Below are 19,762 nucleotides of genomic sequence, written 5' to 3'. Positions count from 1 at the left end.
AACCCACCTGTTTCTTGTCATTAAAATTACCCCCGTTAACTCAGTTTCCCTCTCCACAGATGCTGCCTGACCTGCTGAGAGTTTCCAGCATTTTCTGTTTTTATTTCGATTGCCAGCATCTGCAGTATTTGGCTCTTATTTTAGTGTTTAATTCACTGCCACTTCTCTCCCAGGAATGCCCACCTTGAAGTTTTGCTCTCCTCACCGGCGGGATTTCCGCTTGTCTCTTTTACCTTGTTCACCTTCATTTCTATCTGTACTGTCTTGTCAAATGTTAATTCTCTAACTTCTTCCAGTTTTGATGAAAGCTCATCCACCTTAAACTTTAACTTGGTTTCTCTCTCTGCAGGTGCTGCCTGACCTGCTGAGTGTTTCCCATCATTCTCCGATTTTAAGTAAAACTGACAAGTTAGGCTAAAACTTTTTAAAACACTGGTTAGGCCCCAGCTGGAGTACTGTGGCCAACATACGAACAATGACGGACTGGTAAAGACCCGCTGGTCCATCCAGCCTGTCCCACACAACTGTGATACCTTGTGTGTCGCATTATATACACCCCATCCCACCCAAAACCATGTGAACTCCTGGGAGAGCTGAAAAACCAAATGAAAACCCAGGCCAATTTGGGGGGGAAAAAATCTGGGAAATTCCTCTCCGACCCATCTGGCCGATCAAAACTAGTGCAGGAGATAATAGAGGTGTTCAAAATTAAAAAGTGTTTGGATAGAGTAAAAAAGGAGAAACTGTTTCCAGGGACAGAAGGAATGGTAACCAGAAGACACAGCTTTAAGATCATTGGCAAAAGAACCAGAGGTGACATGAGGAAAAACATGTTTTATGCAGCAAGTTATGATGATCTGGAATGCACTGCCAGAAAGGGTGGTGGAAACAGATTCAATAGTAACTTCCAAAAGGGAATTGGATAAATATTTGCAGTGCAATGGGGAAAGAGCAGAGGAATGGGACTAATTGGATAGCTCTTTCAAGGAGCCGGCACAGGCACGGTGGACTGAATGGCCTCCTTCTGTGCTGTATCAATTTATGATTCTAAGTTTGAACTACTCCCACAGCTGACAGCACCCAACAACATGGAGGAGCAGAGCTCCATGCCCCGATAGTGACCAGGATCTAACTTTATTGGTTTGGAGAGGTGACATAAGGCTATGCAAAATGCAGATCTATATCCTACTGTCCTCCAATGGGAATCAGCGACAATGTAGAGGGAGGGAAAAAAGGACAATACAGACAAAAAGGTGGCAAGACAGGAGACAAGTTCACCAGTTTCTATTTTAGCAACAGCACAGTTAGCAAATGTCTGAGGATTTTATTACCTTTCCTGCACCATGTTAATGTGGGAAGTTTTCTATGAGTCAGTTCATGTCGTAGATTTACTATCCACTCTGGTATATTCATCTGAAAGAAAAAAAAAATGGAAATTACTGTTAACATCCTTTTCACATTAGCCTCCTAATTAGTGCAAAATTGGGAAGAAATGTTGAGCTCTTGGTCCATGCTGGATTGAGACTATCCAAAACCATTTTATCAACCAGACAGAAGAATGTAAGAAGTCACACAACACCAGGTTATAGTCCAACAGCTTTATTTGAAATCACAAGCTTTCGGAGCGCTGCTCCTTCGTCAGGTGAAGTGGAGAAATGCATAAAGACACAGCTTATACAGTCAGAGAATAATGTCAGATGTTTACAGGTAATCTTTCCAACTGCCATTTATCACACCTCGGCAGAGAGATAATCACAGCAATCAAAGGTGTGAATGGTGTCCAAACAGGTCAGTCAGGAAAACATTACATCAAAGAACAATGAGGTGGGGTCAAATATTGCAGATGCTGGGGTCTGTATGAAAAACAAAAAAAGACAAAAAACACTTTTTTTGCTGGAAATCACAGCAGGTCCGGCCGCATCTGTGTAGAGAGAACAAGCCAATGCCGACTCGAGTCTGGATGACCCTGCGTCAGGTGGGGTTACATGTAGCGTGACATGGACCCAAGATCTCGGTTGAGGCCGAGACAGAAGAATATAAGAGCAGGGAGGTTATGCTAGAACTGTATAAAACACTAGTTAAGCCAATGCTAGAGTACTGCGTACAGTTCTGGTCACCACATTACAGGAAAGATGTGATTGCACTAGAGGGGGTACAGGGGAGATTTATGAGGATGTTGCCAGGACTGGAGAATTGCAGTTATGAGGAAAGATTGGATAAGCTGGGGTTGTTTTCTTTGGAACAGGGGAGGCTGAGGGGAGACTCAATTGAAGTGTATAAAATTATGAGAGGCCAAGATAGAGTGGATAGGAAGGACCTATTTCCCTTAGCAGAAGGGTCAACAACCAGGGGGCATCGATTTAAAGTAATTAATAGAAGGATTAGAGGGGAGTTGAGGAGCAATTTGTTCCACCCAGAGGGCGGTGGAGGGGGGGCGGTGTGGGGAGTGGTCTGGAACTCACTGCCTGAAAGGGTGGTGGAGGCAGAAACCCTCATAACATTTTAAAAGTACTTGGATGTGCACTTGAAGTGCCGTAACCTACAAGGCTGCGGACCAAGAGCTGGGAAGTGGGATTAAGCTGAATAGCTCTTTTTACATAGAAACATAGAAGACAGGAGCATGAGTAGGCCATTCGGCCCCTCGAGCCTGCTCTGCCATTCAATGAAATCATGGCTGATCATCCAAACTCAGTACCCTGTCCCTGCCTTCTCCCCATATCCCTTGATCCCTTTAGCCTTAAGAAATACATCCAACTCCTTCTTGAATATATTTAATGAATTGGCCTCAACTGCCTTCTGTGGTAGAGAATTCCACAGGTTCACCACTCTCTGGGTGAAGAAATTCCTCCTCATCTCTGTCCTAAATGGCTTACCCCTTATCCTTAGACTGTGACCCCTGGTTCTGGACTCCCCCGCCATCAGGAACATCCTTCCTGCACTTAGTCTGTCTAGTTCTGTTAGAATTTTATAATTTTCAATGAGATCCCCTCTCATTCTTCTAAACTCCAGCGAGTATAAGCCCAATCGACCCAATCTCTCCTCATACATCATTCCTGCCATCCCAGGCATCAGTCTAGCGAATCTTCGTTGCACTCCCTCCATGCCAAGAACATCCTTCCTCAGATAAGGCGACCAAAACTCAAGGTGTGGTCTCACCAAGGCCCTGTACAACTGCAGCAAGACATCCTTGCTCCTGTACTCAAATCCTCTCACTACAAAGGCCAACATACCATTTGCCTTCTTAACCACCTGCTGCACCTGCATGCTTACCTTCAGCAACTGGTGCACAAGGACACCCAGGTCTCGTTGCACTTCCCCTTCCCCGTGCCCCTTTTCAGCCAGCACAGACACGATGGGCCGAATGGCCTCCTTCTGTGCCATAAATTTCTATGATTCTATGAAGACACATTCATTCCATCAATCAGGACTGGATTTGAACCCAATTCTCAGAGGGAAAAGGCCAATAGCTAACCCACTGCACCTCCCTGTTCCCCAAGGCTCCTTCTCAAACTATGAGCAAATATAAAAGCACAGGGTGCAGTGGAAGGTTTGATCCCTCACTCCAGAGTCCTTGCGCTTATGGACCAGTCTAGCATCTTCTAGAGATGAGGGAAAAAAATCAAAATGGAGTCTCCTGGAGGCCCTTTCTAGATTGAAGAATAGCACGAATGGATGATCCATCTCGGCCTCCTCCTGAGGTCTCCACCATCTCAGAAGCCAGTCTTCAGCCAATTCAATTCACTCCACATGATAAAGAAACTGATGAGCTCACTGGCTACAGCAAAGGCTATGATCCCGGCTGTAGTGCTGAAGACCTGTGCTCCAGAACTAGCCGCACCTCTAGCCAAACTCTTTCAGTGCAGCTACAACACTGGCATCTAGCCGACAATGTGAAAAACTGCGCAGGTATGTCCTGTCCACAAAAAGCAGGACAAATCCAATTCGGCCAATTACCGCCCCATCAGCCAAGTCCTGGAAGGTGTCGTCGACAGTGCTATTCAGCTGCACTTACTCACCAACAACCTAAGCGATTTACTTCTACTTCTTTCAATTTAGTATACGGTATTCGCTGCTCACGATGCAGTCTCCTCTACATTAGGGAGACAAAACGCAGATTAGGGGACTGCATCGCGGAACACCTCCGTTCAGTCCGCAAGCGTGACCCCGAGCTTCCGGTCGCCTTGCCTCTCCACTCCGCTCCCACTCTGACCTCTCGGTCCTCAGCCTCCTACACTGCTCCAATGAAGCTCAATGTAAGCTCGAGGAACAGCACCTCATCTTTCAATTAGGCACTTTACAGCCTTCTGGACTCAACATTGAGTTCAACAATTTCAGATCATAACCTCGGTCACCATTTTTTCAGGGGGCAGCTGTTGATAATTCTGCTATTCCAATTTACACCTCTTCTGGACCCACCTTTTGTTTCTTTACTTCTCCCATTACCATCTCTTTTTGCCTTGTAATAACAACAACAACTTGTATTTATATAGCACCTTTAACGTAGTAAAACATCCCAAGGCACTTCACAGGAGTATTATAAGACAAAAAATGTCACCAAGCCACATAAGGAGAAATTAGGGCAGGTAGCCAAAGCTTGGTCAAAGAGGTAGGTTTTAAGGAGCGTCTTAAAGGAGGAAAGAGAGGTGGAGAGGCAGAGAGGTTTAGGCAGGGAATTCCAGAGTTCATGGCCTAGGCAACAGAAGGCACAGCCACCAATGGTTGAGCGATTATAATCGGGGATGCTCAAGAGGGCAGAATTAGAGAAGCGCAGATATCTCGGGGAGGTTGTGGGGCTGGAGGAGATTACAGAGATAGGGAGGGGCGAGGCCATGGAGGGATTTGGAAACAAGGATGAGAATTTTGAAATCGAGGCGCTGCTTAAAAAGGAGCCAATGTAGGTCAGCGAGCACAGGATTAATGGGTGAACGGGACTTGGTGCGAGTTAGGACACAGGCAGCCGAGTTTTGGATGACCTCAAGTTTACGCAGGGTAGAATGTGGGAGGTCAGCCAGGAGTGCATTGGAATAGTCAAGTCTAGAGGTAACAAAGGCATGGATGAGGGTTTCAGCAGCAGATGAACTGAGGCAAGGGCGGAGACGGGCGATGTTACGGAGGTGGAAATAGGCGGTCTTAGTTATGCCGCAGATATGTGGTCGGAAGTTCATTTCAGGGTCAAATATGACACCAAGGTTGCAAATAGTGTGGTTCAGCCTCAGACAGATGTTAGGGAGAGGGATGGAGTCAGTGGCTAGGGAATGGAGTTTGTGGCAGGGACCGAAAACAACGGCTTCGGTCTTCCCAATATTTAACTGGAAAAAATTTCTGCTCATCCAGAACTGGATGTCGGACAAGCAGTCTGACAATTTAGTCCGTGGAGGGGTCAAGAGAAGTGGTGGTGAGGTAGAGCTGGGTGTCATCAGCATACATGTGGAAACTGACGCTGTGTTTTCGGATGATGTCGCCAAGGGGCAACATGTAGATGAGAAATAGGAGAACACCAGAGGTAACGATGCGGGAGTGGGAAGAGAAGCTGTTGCAGGTGATTCTCTGGCTACGATTAGATAGATAAGAATGGAACCAGGCAAGTGCAGTCCCACCCAGCTGGACAACGGTGGAGAGGCGTTAGAGAAGGATGGTGTGGTCAACCGTGTCAAAGGCTGCAAACAAGTCAAGAAGGACGAGGAGGGATATCTGTTGTTATTTAATCTCTCCTGCCTTCCACCCTATCACAGACCTTCCCTTTTGTTCCCTTTCCCTGCCTCTGCACTTGCTTAAAACCTGTTATATCTCTAACTTTTTCCAGTTCTGCCGAAAGGGTCATCGACCTGAAACGTTAACTGTTTCTCTCTCCACAGATGCTGCCTGACCAGCTGAGTATTTCCAGCAGTTTCTGTTTTTATTATACCAAGTCTGAAACTATACATGAAAAGTCGCTCTCCTGATGGCCTAGTGAGTAGTACTCAATCATAAAGACCAGAAGGTCCAAAGAGCAACCCTTGGTCCATGGCAAGTTAGCAGATTCCAGCCAGGGCAATAGTTGGGACATTAAACAGGTGAGAAACTAAAGAGAGATGGACATTCAAGGCTACGGTGGAGAGGTTTGGCTTGGTGATCAAAAGGAAGGGGGTTGGACAGCAGAGGTGGCTAAACAGATGGGGCTGGATTTTCATTCAGCAGTTGGGAAGGAGGCGGGACTACAACTTTCGGGTTTTAGTCCCGCCTCCATCGACGCGATTTTCCCTTAATTGACCTTGTTGAGCCCGCCCAGCTTATGTGGAGTGAAACTTATGTGGAGGTGGGTTTTGGGCGGGATGGTGTCGGGACCCCCGAATTCAGGATTTTTGCCCCCCCCCCGCACGCTAAAAGCCCGCCTCACGGCACACTGAAAATCTGGCCCATGGTCTCTATCTTGATGTAGAAATCCACAAACTCCTCACACTTATTGTTAGGTGGTGAGGATGAGGGACGGGGATAGGGGTTTAAGGAGGCAGTTGGCAATAGAGAATAAATCAGCTTTGGCAAGAAACCAATGAGTGAAACTCACAAAAAATGAACTATTTTCTCCAAGCATTCACAAGATAGAAAGCACGCAGCTGAGAAACTATGTCGACCACACACACATTTCACCTAAATAATTTACATGCCAAGGCTATTTTAGATCTAGTATCGTGCAATGAGAAAGGGTTAATTGATAACCTTGTAGTAAAGGGGCCTTTAGGGAAAAGTGACCATAATATGATAGAATTTTATATGGAGTTTGAAAGTGATTTAGTTAAGTCTGAAACTAGGGTCTGAAAACTAAACTAAACAAAACAAACTACATAGGTATGAAGGGCAAGTTGGCTAAGGTAGATTGGAAAACTACATTAAAAGGTATGATGGTAGAGAAGCAATGGCTAGCATTTAAAGAATTACTACATAATTTACAACAAATATACATTCCTTTAAGGCATCAAAACCTCACAGGAAAAGTGGTCCAACCCGTGGCTAACGAGAAGTTAAAGATAGTATTAGATCAAAGGAAGAGGCTTATAATGTTGCCAAAAAGAGTAGTAAGCCTGAGGATTGGGAGGATTTTAGAATTCAGCAAAGGAGGACCAAGAAATTGATAAAGAAGGGGAAAATAGAATGAGAGTAAACTAGCGCGAGACATAAAAACAGACTGTAAAAGCTTCCATAGGTATGTAAAAAGGAAAGGATTAGCGAAAGTAAATGTGGGTCCCTTATAGGCCAAGACAGGAGAAATTATAATGGGGAATAAGGGAATGGCAGAGAAATTAAACAAATACTTTGGCCCCGATTTTCTGGCTGCCATCGGGTGGCTTTTCATGCGGCCGGGGGCCGAAAATCGGTGAAAAAGCGGGTCGGGACACCGCCCCCCCCCCGCCTGATTCCCCGCCCCGTCCGACTTTCGGACTGCCGTTTCCGCGCGCCCCGCTTCAGTCCCGGCCGCCGCTGGCGGGACAGGTCGTCAGAGCACTAACATGCAATTATCTGCTTGTTGAAGTGGATTTTCCCGTGCCATTGCGACTTTGGGGCTTTCCCCACCTGAAACCCGCCTGCGGGGAACCCCGCTGCTGAGAGCTGGCGTGAAAACAGTTGGCTTGCTTGCTTGCAGCGCCGAGGGCTGAAGAGATTTAAATAGGCAGCATTTGCAGGCTGCAGGACCTTGTTGATCAAGGCTTGGGGGAACTTTTTGAAGCCTTAGGAGCAGCTGCAGAAAGTTGGAGCCTCACACACTTCTCCAGTGAGAGCTCCTGGGAAGCCCCTCTCACCACCCTAACTCAGCGCCCCTCAACGGAGGCATCTGCCAGAAGCATGGGAGGCCTTTGGGCCGTTCCCTTCCTGGCATTAGAGGATCTCCAACAGCAGAGGCGGCAGCAGCAGAACCAGGAACAGCAGGATGAGCACCAGGCTGCTGCTCACTCACCTGAAGCTGCACAGGCCAGAAGGGGCCAGTGCTTGCAAGTGGCTCGAGAGCACCTTGCTGCGCTTTAGGGGGCCAGTGGGACCCGTTTCTGCACTGGCAGTCCTACTCAGAAGGACTTCCATGAAGATCTGGTTTCTCTGTTCAACAGATGGCAAACGCTCCTCAAGAGATGTCATTCTCTTATGAGCACTCACCATGTTTTCCGTACCCTGGCGAGTTATCTCCTGCATGGAGGTTGCCAACCTTTCCATGGTGATGCGTTCATGCGCCAATGACTCCACAAAGGCTCTGCTCATGGTCGCTATGGACTCCTCCATTTGCTCAGCACTCGCAGCGACCCTGGAGACAAAACCTGCCAGAGACTCCTGCATCTGTGCATGGAGATCCATCACCTCTTCTCTTGCGGATGGACCCAGAGGCAGAGGGTCGTCATGCAGCACAGCTGAGCTGAGCTGAGCTGGCAGAGTCCTGCGCCCTCCGACGAGGACTCTCCACTGCTGTCCCTGTCTCCAGAATCTGCTGAGGCTCACTTGTGAGCTGTGAAACACCAGGTGACAACACTACTCTATGTCCCAAAGGTCCCCCCGAGGTGCGAGTGTCTGCGCTGGTGCTGGGTGCGCTTACTTCTGCTGAAGCTGCGCCCTCAGAGGTTGGAGCTTCCTCTGAGGAGTCTGGCTGCACAGCCTCTTCCTCCTCCACAGTGAGGACGGGGGCTCTGGATGGTACTGTGGGGGAGTAAAGGAAGGAGTTAGAGATGTAATGCCAAGGTTCTTCTGGTGACTCCCAGCGAGTTGGCATCTGCTGACACCTGCATCCATGCAGCATTGGTCTCAGTGGGAGGTCTCTTCCTCCCTGGCCTAGGGAAGAGGACCTCCCTGTGGGCCCTAACCCCATCCAATAATGCCTGCAGTGAAGCCTCGTCGAATTTGAAGGCAGCTCGGCCTCTGCCGCTGGCAGTAGCTGGTGCAGGCTCCTCTGCCATTGTGCAAGAGTGGTTGAGAAGCCGGCAGAGGTGGAGAAGCTTGCTGGACACTTTGAAAGCACCACGAATGATGTCATCAGTGTGGGGATTTCTGACTCGAATTGGACAATTAGCAAGGCTTCCCACATGCTGGGACTTAATTGGCCACTTGAGGGAAAATTGCGTGGAGCTGGTTGACACTTTTTTGTGTGTGTCAGAAACCCCACATTCGGGGAAATCTGACCATTCCCCACACAAGCCGAAAATCGGGGCCTTTGTGTCTATCTTCATAGAAGAAGACGCAAAAAACTTCCCGGAAATAGTAGAGAACCAAGTGTCAAGCGAGAATGAGGAACTGAAAGAAATTAGTATTAGTAAAAAAAAAAATAGTACTGGAGAAATTAATGGGACTGAAAGCTGATAAATCCCCTGGACCTGATGGCCTACATCCTAGGGTTTTGAAAGAGGTGGCTATAGAGAGTGGATGCGTTGGTTGTCATTTTCCAAAATGTCATAGATTCGAGAATGGTTCCCGCAGATTGGAAAGCAGCAAATGTAACCCCACTATTTAAGAGAGGGAGATAGAAAACGGGGAATTACAGATCAGTTAGCCTGATATCAGTAGTAGGGAAAATGCTAGAATCTATTATTAAGGACGTGGTAACAGAGCACTTAGAAAATAATAATAGGATTGGGCAGAGTCAACACAGATTTATGAAAGGGAAATCGTGTTTGACGAATTTGTGAAGAGTTTTTTGAGGTTGTAACTAGCAGAATAGATAAGGGGAACCAGTGGATGTGGTGTATTTGGATTTTCAGAAGGCATTCCATAAGGTGCCAAACAAGAGGTTATTAAACAAAATTAGGGCTCATGGGATTGGGGGTAATATACTAGCATGGATTGAGGATTGGTTAACAGACAGAAAATAAGAGTAGGAATAAACGGGTCATTTTCAGGTTGGCAGGCTGTAACTAGTGGGGTACCGCAAGGATCAGTGCTTGGGCCTCAGCTATTCACAATCTACATCAATGATTGGGATGAGGGGACCAAATGGAATATATCAAAGTTTGCTGAAGATAGAAAGCTGGGTGGGAATGTAAGTTGTGAGCAGGATGCAAAGAGGCTTCAAGGGGATATAGACAAGCTAAGCGAGTGGGCAAGAACATGGCAAATGGAATATAATGGGGAGAAATGTGAAGTTATCCACTTTGGTACGAAAAATAGAAAAGCAGGAGTATTTTTTAACTGGTGAGAGATTGGAAAATGTTGGTGTTCAGAGGGACCTGGGTGTCCTTGTACATGAATCACAAAGTTAACATGTAGGTACAGCAAGCAATTAGGAAAGCAAATGGTGTGTTAGCCTTTATTACAAGAGGATTTGAGTAGAAGAGTAAAGATGTCTTACTGCAATTATATAGGGCCCTGGTGAGACCACACCTGGAGTATTGTGAACAGTTTTGGTCTCCTTACCTAAGAAAGGTTATACTCGCCATAGAGGGAGAGCACCAAAGGTTCACCAGACTTACAGGGCTTGACAGGGTAGATGCAGGGAGGATGTTTCCCCTGGCTGGGGAGTCTAGAACCAGGGACCAGTCTCAGAATAAGGGGTTGGCCATTTAGGACTGAGATGAAGAGAAATGTCTTCACTCAGAGGGTGGTGAATCTTTGGAATTCTCTACCTCTACAGAGGGCTGTGGAGGCTCAGTCATTGAGTATATTCAAGACAGAGATCGATAGATTTTTGGATATTAAGGGAATCAAGGGATATGGGGATAGTGCAGGAAAGTGGAGTTGAGGTAGAAGATCAGCCATGATCTTATTGAATGGCGGAGCAGACTCGAGGGGCTGAATCCTCCTACTCCTGCTCCTATTGCTTATGTTCTTATGCCACCCAACTGTGGTTCATGTTCGAATAACGTACAAAATGTGTGTGGAATGCCGAGTGGACAAATATTGTAGCCATTACTTTTATCCCTTGTATCAACAGTTTATTGAGGGCTACAGGTTTTAAATCTTAACTTATTTTAAACATTGTTAACTGTTTGACAATTCTGAACACAGTTAATGTTTGCCAAATTCTATGAATGGAACCAAGATGCTCATCAAGCTAAGCAGCTAAATACAGATATACCTCTACAGAAGTCAGTTCACAGAACAGATATTATGAACACATACAGTATGTATCAATGCAGGTCTACATTTTTAAAATAAAAACTAATGTGCCCATTGCTCACACGATGAAGCTAAGAAGTAAACGGAGGATAGGTGCAAAGTAGGGTTGGCAACAAACAGCAGGCCAGAGAGTAGAATGGCTAGGTAGCAAGTGGCTAGGGGAGAGAAAAGGGAGACAAAGGAGTAGCGGTGAACCAAGAAATAAGCAAAGCACATGTGGGCTAGGGACCAAATTGCAGATAGGTGAGGAAACGAGCAAGACAGCAACATAGCAATGCTGTGTTTTATTATAGAACTGATTCTCAGGATGCAATTGATTCATACTGACCACATGACCAACAGTAACACACATTTACCATAGAATGGTTACAGCACGGAAGGCGGCCATTTGGCCCGTCGAACCTGTGTCGGTTCTCTGCAAGAGCACTTCAGCTAGTCCCACTCCCTCGTCCTTCCCCGTAACCTTGCAAATTTTTTTCCTTTAGGTACTTATCCAACTCCCTTTTGAAAGCCATGATTGAGGCTGCCTCCACCACCCTTTCAGGCATTGCATTCCAGATCCTAACCACTCGCTGAGTAAAAAAGTTTTTCCTCATGTCGTCTTTGGTTCTTCTGCCAATCACCTTAAATCTGGTTCTGCCAATGGGAACAGTTTCTCTCTATCTACGGTGTCCAGACCCCTCATGATTTTGAACACCTCTATCAAATCTGCTCTCAATCTTCTCTGCCAGGAGAACAACCCCAGCTTCTTCAGTCTATCCACATAACTGAAGTCCCTCATCCCTGGAATCATTCTCGTAAATCTTCTCTGCCTCCTCTCGAAGGCCTTCACATCCTTCCTAAAGTGCGGTGCCCAGAATTGGACAGAATACTCCAGTTGAGGCCGAACCAGTGTTTTCTACAGGTTCATCATAACTTCCTTGCTTTTGTACTCTATTTATGAAGCCCAGGATCCCGTAAGCTTTTTTAACCGCTTTCGCAACCTACCCAGCCACCTTCAACGATTTGCGCACATATACCCCAGGTCTCTCTGTTCATGCACCCGCTTTAGGATTGTACCCTTTAGTTTATATTTCCTCTCTTCATTCTTTCTACCAAAATGTATCACTTCGCACTTTTCTGCGTTAAATTTCATCTGCCGTGTGTCCACCCATTCCACCAGCCTGTCTATGTCTTCTTGAAGTCTATCACTATCCTCCTCACTGTTCACTATACTTCCAAGTTTTATGTCATCTGCTAATTCTGAAACTGTGCCCTGTACACCCACATCCAAGTCATTTATATATATCAAGAAAAGCAGTGGTCCTAGAACTGACCCCTGGGGAAACACCACCTTCCTCCAGTTCGAAAAACAACCGTTCACCACTATTCTCCATTTCCTGTCACTTAGCCAATTTTGTATCCATGCTGCCACTGTCCCTTTTATTCCATGGGTTTCAACTTTGCTGGCAAGCCTATTATTTGGCACTTTGTTGAACAATTTGGAAGCACCATTCACTTTCCAAGTGACAAAACTTTTATTATAGATTTTGTTTCCCCCCACAGAATTTTCTCCCCTCCTACTGGACCTTACCCAAGTGGCTATTGTTCATGCAAGTGTAGGCAGTATGCATTTTTAGGCCATTCAATTATGGAAAACATTAGAACGGAGCATAAATCTGGTCTCACCACAAACACAAACACACACAAGCAGAAGTCACTAAAAAAATGATCAGATGTGGAAACTGTTGCTGATTTTTGTTTCCTTCCTTCCTAACCCAGGGACATTGAGGCCAGCCTGTAGTACCCTAGTTAAAGTAACTAAATCTAGGAAAAACAGCCAGAACTGGATCTCATTCAGATTAAATGGTTATTATGCAATATTTATGAAAAGTATATCTACTAACATATTACTCACCTCATTTGCCAAAAGTTTCAGAGACAGACTGATTTTTTTCTGTTTCCTCTCAGTAATCAGATTAACAAACCTACAAAGAGTTAATAATCCAACTTCATTAACAGTTCTAATCACTTTATTTAAGATTATCTGAATAATTTGTCAAATGTTAAATAAATTGTACATTAATACAGACTATCCAACTATAGTAGAATCCACCTTTAGTGATGAGTGCTTGTAGTGATCATGCAGGTGTACCAGTTAACACTTAAATTACAATTTCAAAACCCATTTGAATTGCAGGCTTTAGTTTTTTAATAAACAAAACCCCCCAGTTCATCTGTTCAGTTTTCACTGTACTGCCACATAGGTGGAGGCAAATGCAAGATTGAGTTTGACTTGTTCACATAAAAAAACAATGTATTAATTACAAAAGTACTATAGAGAATTGCAAAAGGATTCTGGACTTTCATTACTTTGCAAGTTAAGGGAACCCTTGTGATTTATCTATCTGCTGTTCGGTCTGGTTTTCTTCTAATTTTACTTAATAAACCAGATTCATAGTTTGTTTTTTTCACTTCCTCCATTGCAACAGTGACTACACTTCAAAAGTACTTAATTGGCTGTAAAGCGTTTTGGACGTCCCGCGGTCATGAAAGGCGCTATAGAAATGCAAGTCTTTCTTTTCTTTTTGTGTAGCTTCAAACGCAGTGTGTTAGAGCGTTATTTGCCAAATCGGAGAGGTGTGGAATATTAATTTCCTATGTACACATCAATGGTAATTGCAGTCTTTGTTCACCCAGGCCTTGGTAACTCTTGGATTACTTTGTGCCCAAGGTCAAATCTCAGTTCATCTGAAACATGGGCTGGCTTATGGAACCAGTCATTTGCATCATGCACAAGAAAGGCAATTTGGAGAGTGCCCAAATTGTAACAGACATCCTTCACCTGGGAGGCGCACAAAAACTGTTTGGATACTGGCAGAAAAAGGACACAAAGAAACTCATATATAAAAGGGTATCTTAATCTGCTAAACAAGCTCACACCTGAGCATTACCAATACTACATCACTAAGCCATACAGATGAGAAAGTTCCAGGCTTGATTCCCAGTCTGAGCTGATCCCAGTCAAGACAGAGGCTTGTGGGATAGAGTTGAACCGAGAGCTTGTGGGCTTGGGAAGGGGGGCGGGGCGAAGTCAGCCAAGGTTTCCTCTCCTAATCAGTACAGGAAACTTTGTGATATCCGGCACCGACGGGACCGAGCTGTTGCCGTCCCATCAAAACTGCCGGACAAACCAGCGCTAATGTTAAAACATACGGAAGCTTTTGAGCTCCGTATCTAGCAACAAACCCTGTTGCAACAGCTTATAAACAGTCGGCCGTAGCTTGCAAGCGTCTCTGTAGCTAAGCAACAGCTTTAGCTAGACCTGCAGGGCCTGACTGGCGAAAAAAAAGCAACGAAAAGAAATAAAACTTACTGAACAGACTCCTGAATTTTGCCGGTGGCTCGAGCATTCCGGACAGTTAACCTCCGGATAAACCAAAGTTTCCTGTACTCAGTGACCCCTGTTCAGAATTGTGCATGTGCAGATGTCAGTCGAGCATGGTAAAATAGTCTGCTGACATTCTGTCTAGACTCACAAATGAAGAATAGACACTTGGACAAATTATCAAATGGATACTGGGACCAATGGAACTGTACCCCAGCAAGGAAACAGCATTTGCAGGAAAGGAGGGGAGAAAATTGACAGAAAAAGGACTCATAAAACTCATTTATAAAGGGAATCTCAATATGCTAAACAAGCTCACACACGAACATTACCTGACGAGGGCAAGCCCATACAAGAGGACCAGGTCATCAGATGCAGCTTCCCCTGCCTCATCCTTTAGTTTACAATGTATCAGGGCTGCAGTGCACTCCACAGCAAGCGGGGTACTATTGCCATACCTACAAAGCAGAAATAAAAAACGAACAGCCATCAAGTATCAGTGTAAAACACCACCAATGAACAATAAGGGGCTATGGGGAAGAGAGTAGAGCAGTGGGATTAGTTTTAGATTGATATAAGGTTATGGTGAGAGATCAGGATTAGTTCTGGATTGCTCCAACAAAGGTTTGGCACAGACATGGGCCGAATGGCCTCCTTCTGCATTGGAAACTTCTACAGTTCTAACAAGCTAGGCCAATGGCAGACCATTGCTGAGGCTTCTTGCACAGCCTACACAGCCAAAGGATGCAGGTTCCACGTGTTGTCCTGACGTTAGTTTGCTTGACCACTTTCAAATTCTGCACCAGCTTTATGTCATCACATACATCAATAAAATATTCAGTGAAAGCAGAAATCTGATGTGTATGCCAAACAGTTAAAGCTTTTTCAGACTGGAGGGAAGTATACAATGGTGTTGCCCAGGGGTCTGTATTAGGACCACTGCTCTTTTTGATATATATTACATAGGATATACAGCACAGAAACAGGCCATTCGGCCCAACCAGTCTATGCCGGCGTTTATGCGCCACTTGAGCCTCCTCCTGTCTTTCCTCATCTAAATCTATCAGCATAACCCTCTATTCCCTTCTCCCTCATATGCTTGTCCAGCCTCCCCTTAAAAGCCTCGATACTATTCGCTTCAACCACTCCGTGATAGCGAGTTCCACATTCTCACCACTCTTTGGGTAAAGAAGTTTCTTCTGAATTCCCTATTGGATTTCTTGGTGACTATCTTACATGAATATATTATATTAATGACCTAGACTTGGGTATAAAGGGCATAATTTCAAAGTCTGATGATACAAAACTCGGAAATGTAGTAAACAATGAGGCGGATAGAATAGGCTTCAGGAGGGCATGGACAGACTGGTGAAATGGGCGAGGACATGGACAGACTGGTGAAATGGGCAGACACATGGCAGGTGAAATTTAACGCAGAGAAGTGTGAAGTGATACATTTTGGTAGGAAGAATGAGGAGAGGCAATACAAACTAAATGGTACAATTTTAAAGGAGGTGCAGGAACAGTGAGACCTGGGGGTGAATCTACACAAATCTTTGAAGGTGGCAAGTCAAGTTGAGAAGGCTGTTAAAACAGTATATGGGATCCTTGGCTTTATTAATAGAGGCATAGAGTACAAAAGCAAAGAAGTTATGCTAAACCTGTCTAAAACACTGGCTAGGCCTCAGCTGGACTATTGTGTTCAATTCTGGGCATCACTTTGGAAAGATGTCAAGGCCTTGGAGAGAGTGCAGAAGAGATTTGCTGGAATGGTACCTGGGATGAGTGACTTCAGTTATGCGGATAAGCTGGAATTGTTCTCCTCAGAGCAGAGAAGATTTGAGAGAGTTGTTGAAAATCATAAATGGTTTTGATAATAAGAGTAAATAAAGAGAAACTCTTTCCACTGGCAGAAGGGTCGATAACCAGACAACACAGATTTAAGATGATTGGCGAAAGAACCAGAGGCGACATGAAGAAACTTTTTTTTTTTTTTTTTTTTTGCACAGCAAGTTGTTGTGATCTGGAATGCACAGCCTGAAAGGGTGGTGGAAGCAGATTCAATAGTAACTTTCGAAAGAGAATTGGATAAATACATGAAAGGACAAAAATGTGCAGGGCTATGGGGAACGAGCACAGAAGTGGGAATAATTGAATAGCTCTACCAAAGAGCCTGAAGGGATAATTACTAGTCCTAGCCCTTTGCAGGCTACCCCGAATCAGGCGTATTCCCCAGACGTTCACCTTCAACTAAAGTTAGAGATAGCCGAATCCGATAAGACGCTTAATTGGGTCTAAAGGTCCAGACGATCTCTCCCTAAAGGAAAGGAACGACTTGAAGATGTTACCGTCCTCCAGATAGCACTTTTAATAAGTTTAACTAGACTGTAACCTTCCGGATATTATGAGGGTCTGGAATACTCCCCCAGAATTCTGTAACTCCTCACCAGAGTGTAGAGAGATGGAGTTCGCGAGTTTGATACAGAAGTACTCTGAGACAATTCTAAAAATATATAGATTTATTAAAGAACTGACATGTATTTAACAGCTGGTGATTTCAGTCGCAACATTAACAGTTCTAAAAACAAATAGATTACAATTCTTATTCTCAAATCTTAACTTCGTTACATTTTTACATTTCTTATTATTTCTAATCCAGGATGTACCCTTTTGATCCCCGAGACTCAAAGAATTAAAAACTTACAGAACCTGCCTCTGAAGAGTGAATCGCTTGCCCCTTTCAGCGACTTCTGACTTCCTATCTGAAAGTTCTATATTTTATTCCCTCTCAGTGGTATATCCTTTGAAGTTTTCTGCTGATGTAAGCTAATTATCTCCAGTCATATTTCTGTTGACTTTTTTTTCTATTCTGTCAATTCAGCTGTTAACTTGCAGACTTCTGTCTCTACCTTTAGGTGTTCAAAACTTTATCATAAAAAATGGTTATGACAAATGTATCTATTTGATGCCATTCTTACGAAGCTCTTCCATTCAATTCTTAAATCACCTCAGCTGGTTATAAGCAGATGTCGTGTCTCCTAACTGTTCCATTTTCAACACAAACACAATGTGATTGCTTGGTACATCTATTGATGCCATATTTACAAAGTCTTTTTAAAAACACTTCAACTAGGGTGTTCTATGCATTTCTTAGCTACTTCAATTGGTTGTATTAAGAATTATGTCTGCTGTCTTTCATGTGATATTTATGAATGCATATGGTTCTTTAATGTTCTGAGTTTCTGTTCGAAGTGTTCGTTTATAACACTTTATTAAACTGGTTAATGGCATTATGTTTCTCCCAAACTGCAGACTCTCTGGAAACAACCATTTGCTTCAATAGGGTCATTGTTTTAGTATTTACAACCAATTCCCATTTCAAAAGCTTGTATGGTGTTTGTGTTAACACTTCATCTTATCTCAGAAGCCTGTATTTCTGTTTACAGCTTGTGCCGTTGAGGCTTTTAGATTTTTAACCCCAGTTGGTCATGTTATAATAAAATCAGAATTCTGTTCATAGGATTGTGTATTTTTCTGAAATATGGCTATTCCTTTACAAGCCGGCACAACCACGATGGGAAGAATGGCCTCCTCCTGTGCTGTATACTATGAAGTGAAATCACTGTTGAGAAACACAGCAGCCAAGTTGTTCACAACAATGTCTCACAACTGCTAGGAGATAATAATCAGATAAGCTGATTTTGATGTCAAATTAACAGGAGTAGGCTATAAAAGGTGCTGAGGGCAGCTATAGGCATGAATCCCAGGAAATGCACCTTTAAAACAGTATTTTAGTACTCCGAATACTGCACTAAAGTATCAGCTTGTATTATGTGCTGAAGTCTTTGGAATGAGGCTTGAACCCATGACCTGCTGACTTGGGAGGCAAGAGTTAAGAGAAAACTCCTGGTTCAATTAGTACCATTGAGAACAAGACAGCAACATCCAATTGAACCATCAGAACAAGAGGCAACGACTGGATTCAATATCCCATCCAAAGCACCGCATCTTCAACAATATAGCATTCCCTCAAGTACTGAATTGGAGTGTCCGTTTACATTATGACCAGCTGAAATTCCTGTAGTAGGACTTGAACCCATAACTCCAATCCAGGATTTAGAGTACATAATCTTTATAAAATAGTAAGCAATTTAGAAAAAATAAATCTGGAACAGTACTTCAAAATAAAGTGATTAGAAGGATAAGGGGTAGAGGTTCAAACTAAACTGGCAAAAGACATATTTAGAATGGTCAGGATGTTCTTCTAAACACAAAGAGCAATGCAGATGTAGAAAGGACTTCCAGGTGGACTGGTTAAGGTAAAACAAAGCATAAAATGCTTGGATTACACAGCAGGTCGATCAGATCCATAAAATAGAAAGTTGTGTTTACATCTGAAATGTTAACCTATCAATGAGTTTTCTCCATTCAGATACTGACAGTGCTGTTATGCATTTTCAGCATTTGTTTTTAATTCACATTTCAACATTTGCAATAATTTTCTTTTTAATCCAGTGGAGGCAAAACACCTGGAATGATTCAAGAAACAGCTGGACGATGAACTGTTGGTTCATTCTAGAGGGATGAGCCCGTCGGCCTTTCCTCACCCACAGCTATCTAACGGACTCACTTAGATCTCAGCCCCCTGACCCTTTAACACAAGAGCCTTGCGGCCCACCTCCAGCCCCCCCACCTGCTCTTCCAGGCAGAGATCCTCTCCAGCGCACACCGCTGCAGCTTGCTGTCCCCGCTGTACAGGTGCTCGATCACCTGGTCCCACTCGGCCCGGTTGAGCCAGGCCACCACCTGCTCGCGCCTCCCGCCGCTCCTCTGCCCTCGCGCTCCCATGGCAGCCGCCGCCGCTCCGAAACCAGCCACGCATGCGCCTCCGCACTGCAACACCGAAGCACACGCCGCGTCCATGATTGGCAGAGCCGCTAGCCTATCAACACCCGCCCTGGCCGAAGCACCGCACCCATATAATCTCTGGCGGGTAACCAATGAGACTGAAGCAGGAGCAGGGACTTTGTGGCAGGCGGTTGGGTAGTGAGACTACGCAACGCCCGGATGTTTCCGACGCGGACACTCTTCTCAATGCACAAAGGTTCCGGAAGACTAATGATGGAGCGGTGGTGGAAGAGTATCGTCGTTTCCGATTCAGAAGGCCGTGGGTTCGCGTCCCACTCTAAAGACTTGAGCACATAATCTAGCCTGAGACTCTAGTGCCAGTGCTGCACTGTCGGAGGTGCTGTCTTTCGGACAAGACGTTGAACGGACGGCTGCCCTCACGGGTGGACGTAAAAATCCCACGGTGGTATTTCGAAGAGCAGG

General features: G+C 44.7%; 1 protein-coding gene across 1 annotated transcript in view; it reads right to left on the bottom strand.

The window, feature by feature from the left end:
• Positions 1-19,359, bottom strand: part of las1l (LAS1 like ribosome biogenesis factor) — a 121,381-nt gene extending 102,022 nt beyond the window's left edge. Inside the window, exons 1-4 of the mRNA XM_085998932.1 lie at positions 19,125-19,359; positions 14,764-14,889; positions 12,962-13,031; positions 1,332-1,413 (exon numbers count right to left, since the gene is read on the bottom strand). Coding sequence (XP_085855058.1) covers positions 1,332-1,413; positions 12,962-13,031; positions 14,764-14,889; positions 19,125-19,354 — 508 coding nt within the window. The 5' untranslated portion in view covers positions 19,355-19,359. The remainder of the gene's footprint in view (positions 1-1,331; positions 1,414-12,961; positions 13,032-14,763; positions 14,890-19,124) is intronic.
• Between the last annotated feature and the right edge of the window lie 403 nt (positions 19,360-19,762).

The sequence above is a fragment of the Somniosus microcephalus genome, chromosome 1 (genome assembly GCF_052327205.1).
Source record: "Somniosus microcephalus isolate GS21.2 chromosome 1, FLI_Smic_1.0, whole genome shotgun sequence".
Lineage (NCBI taxonomy): Eukaryota > Metazoa > Chordata > Chondrichthyes > Squaliformes > Somniosidae > Somniosus > Somniosus microcephalus.
The sequence above is the reverse complement of the archived record's forward strand: the minus strand, read 5'-3'. Positions and strand labels throughout refer to the sequence as shown.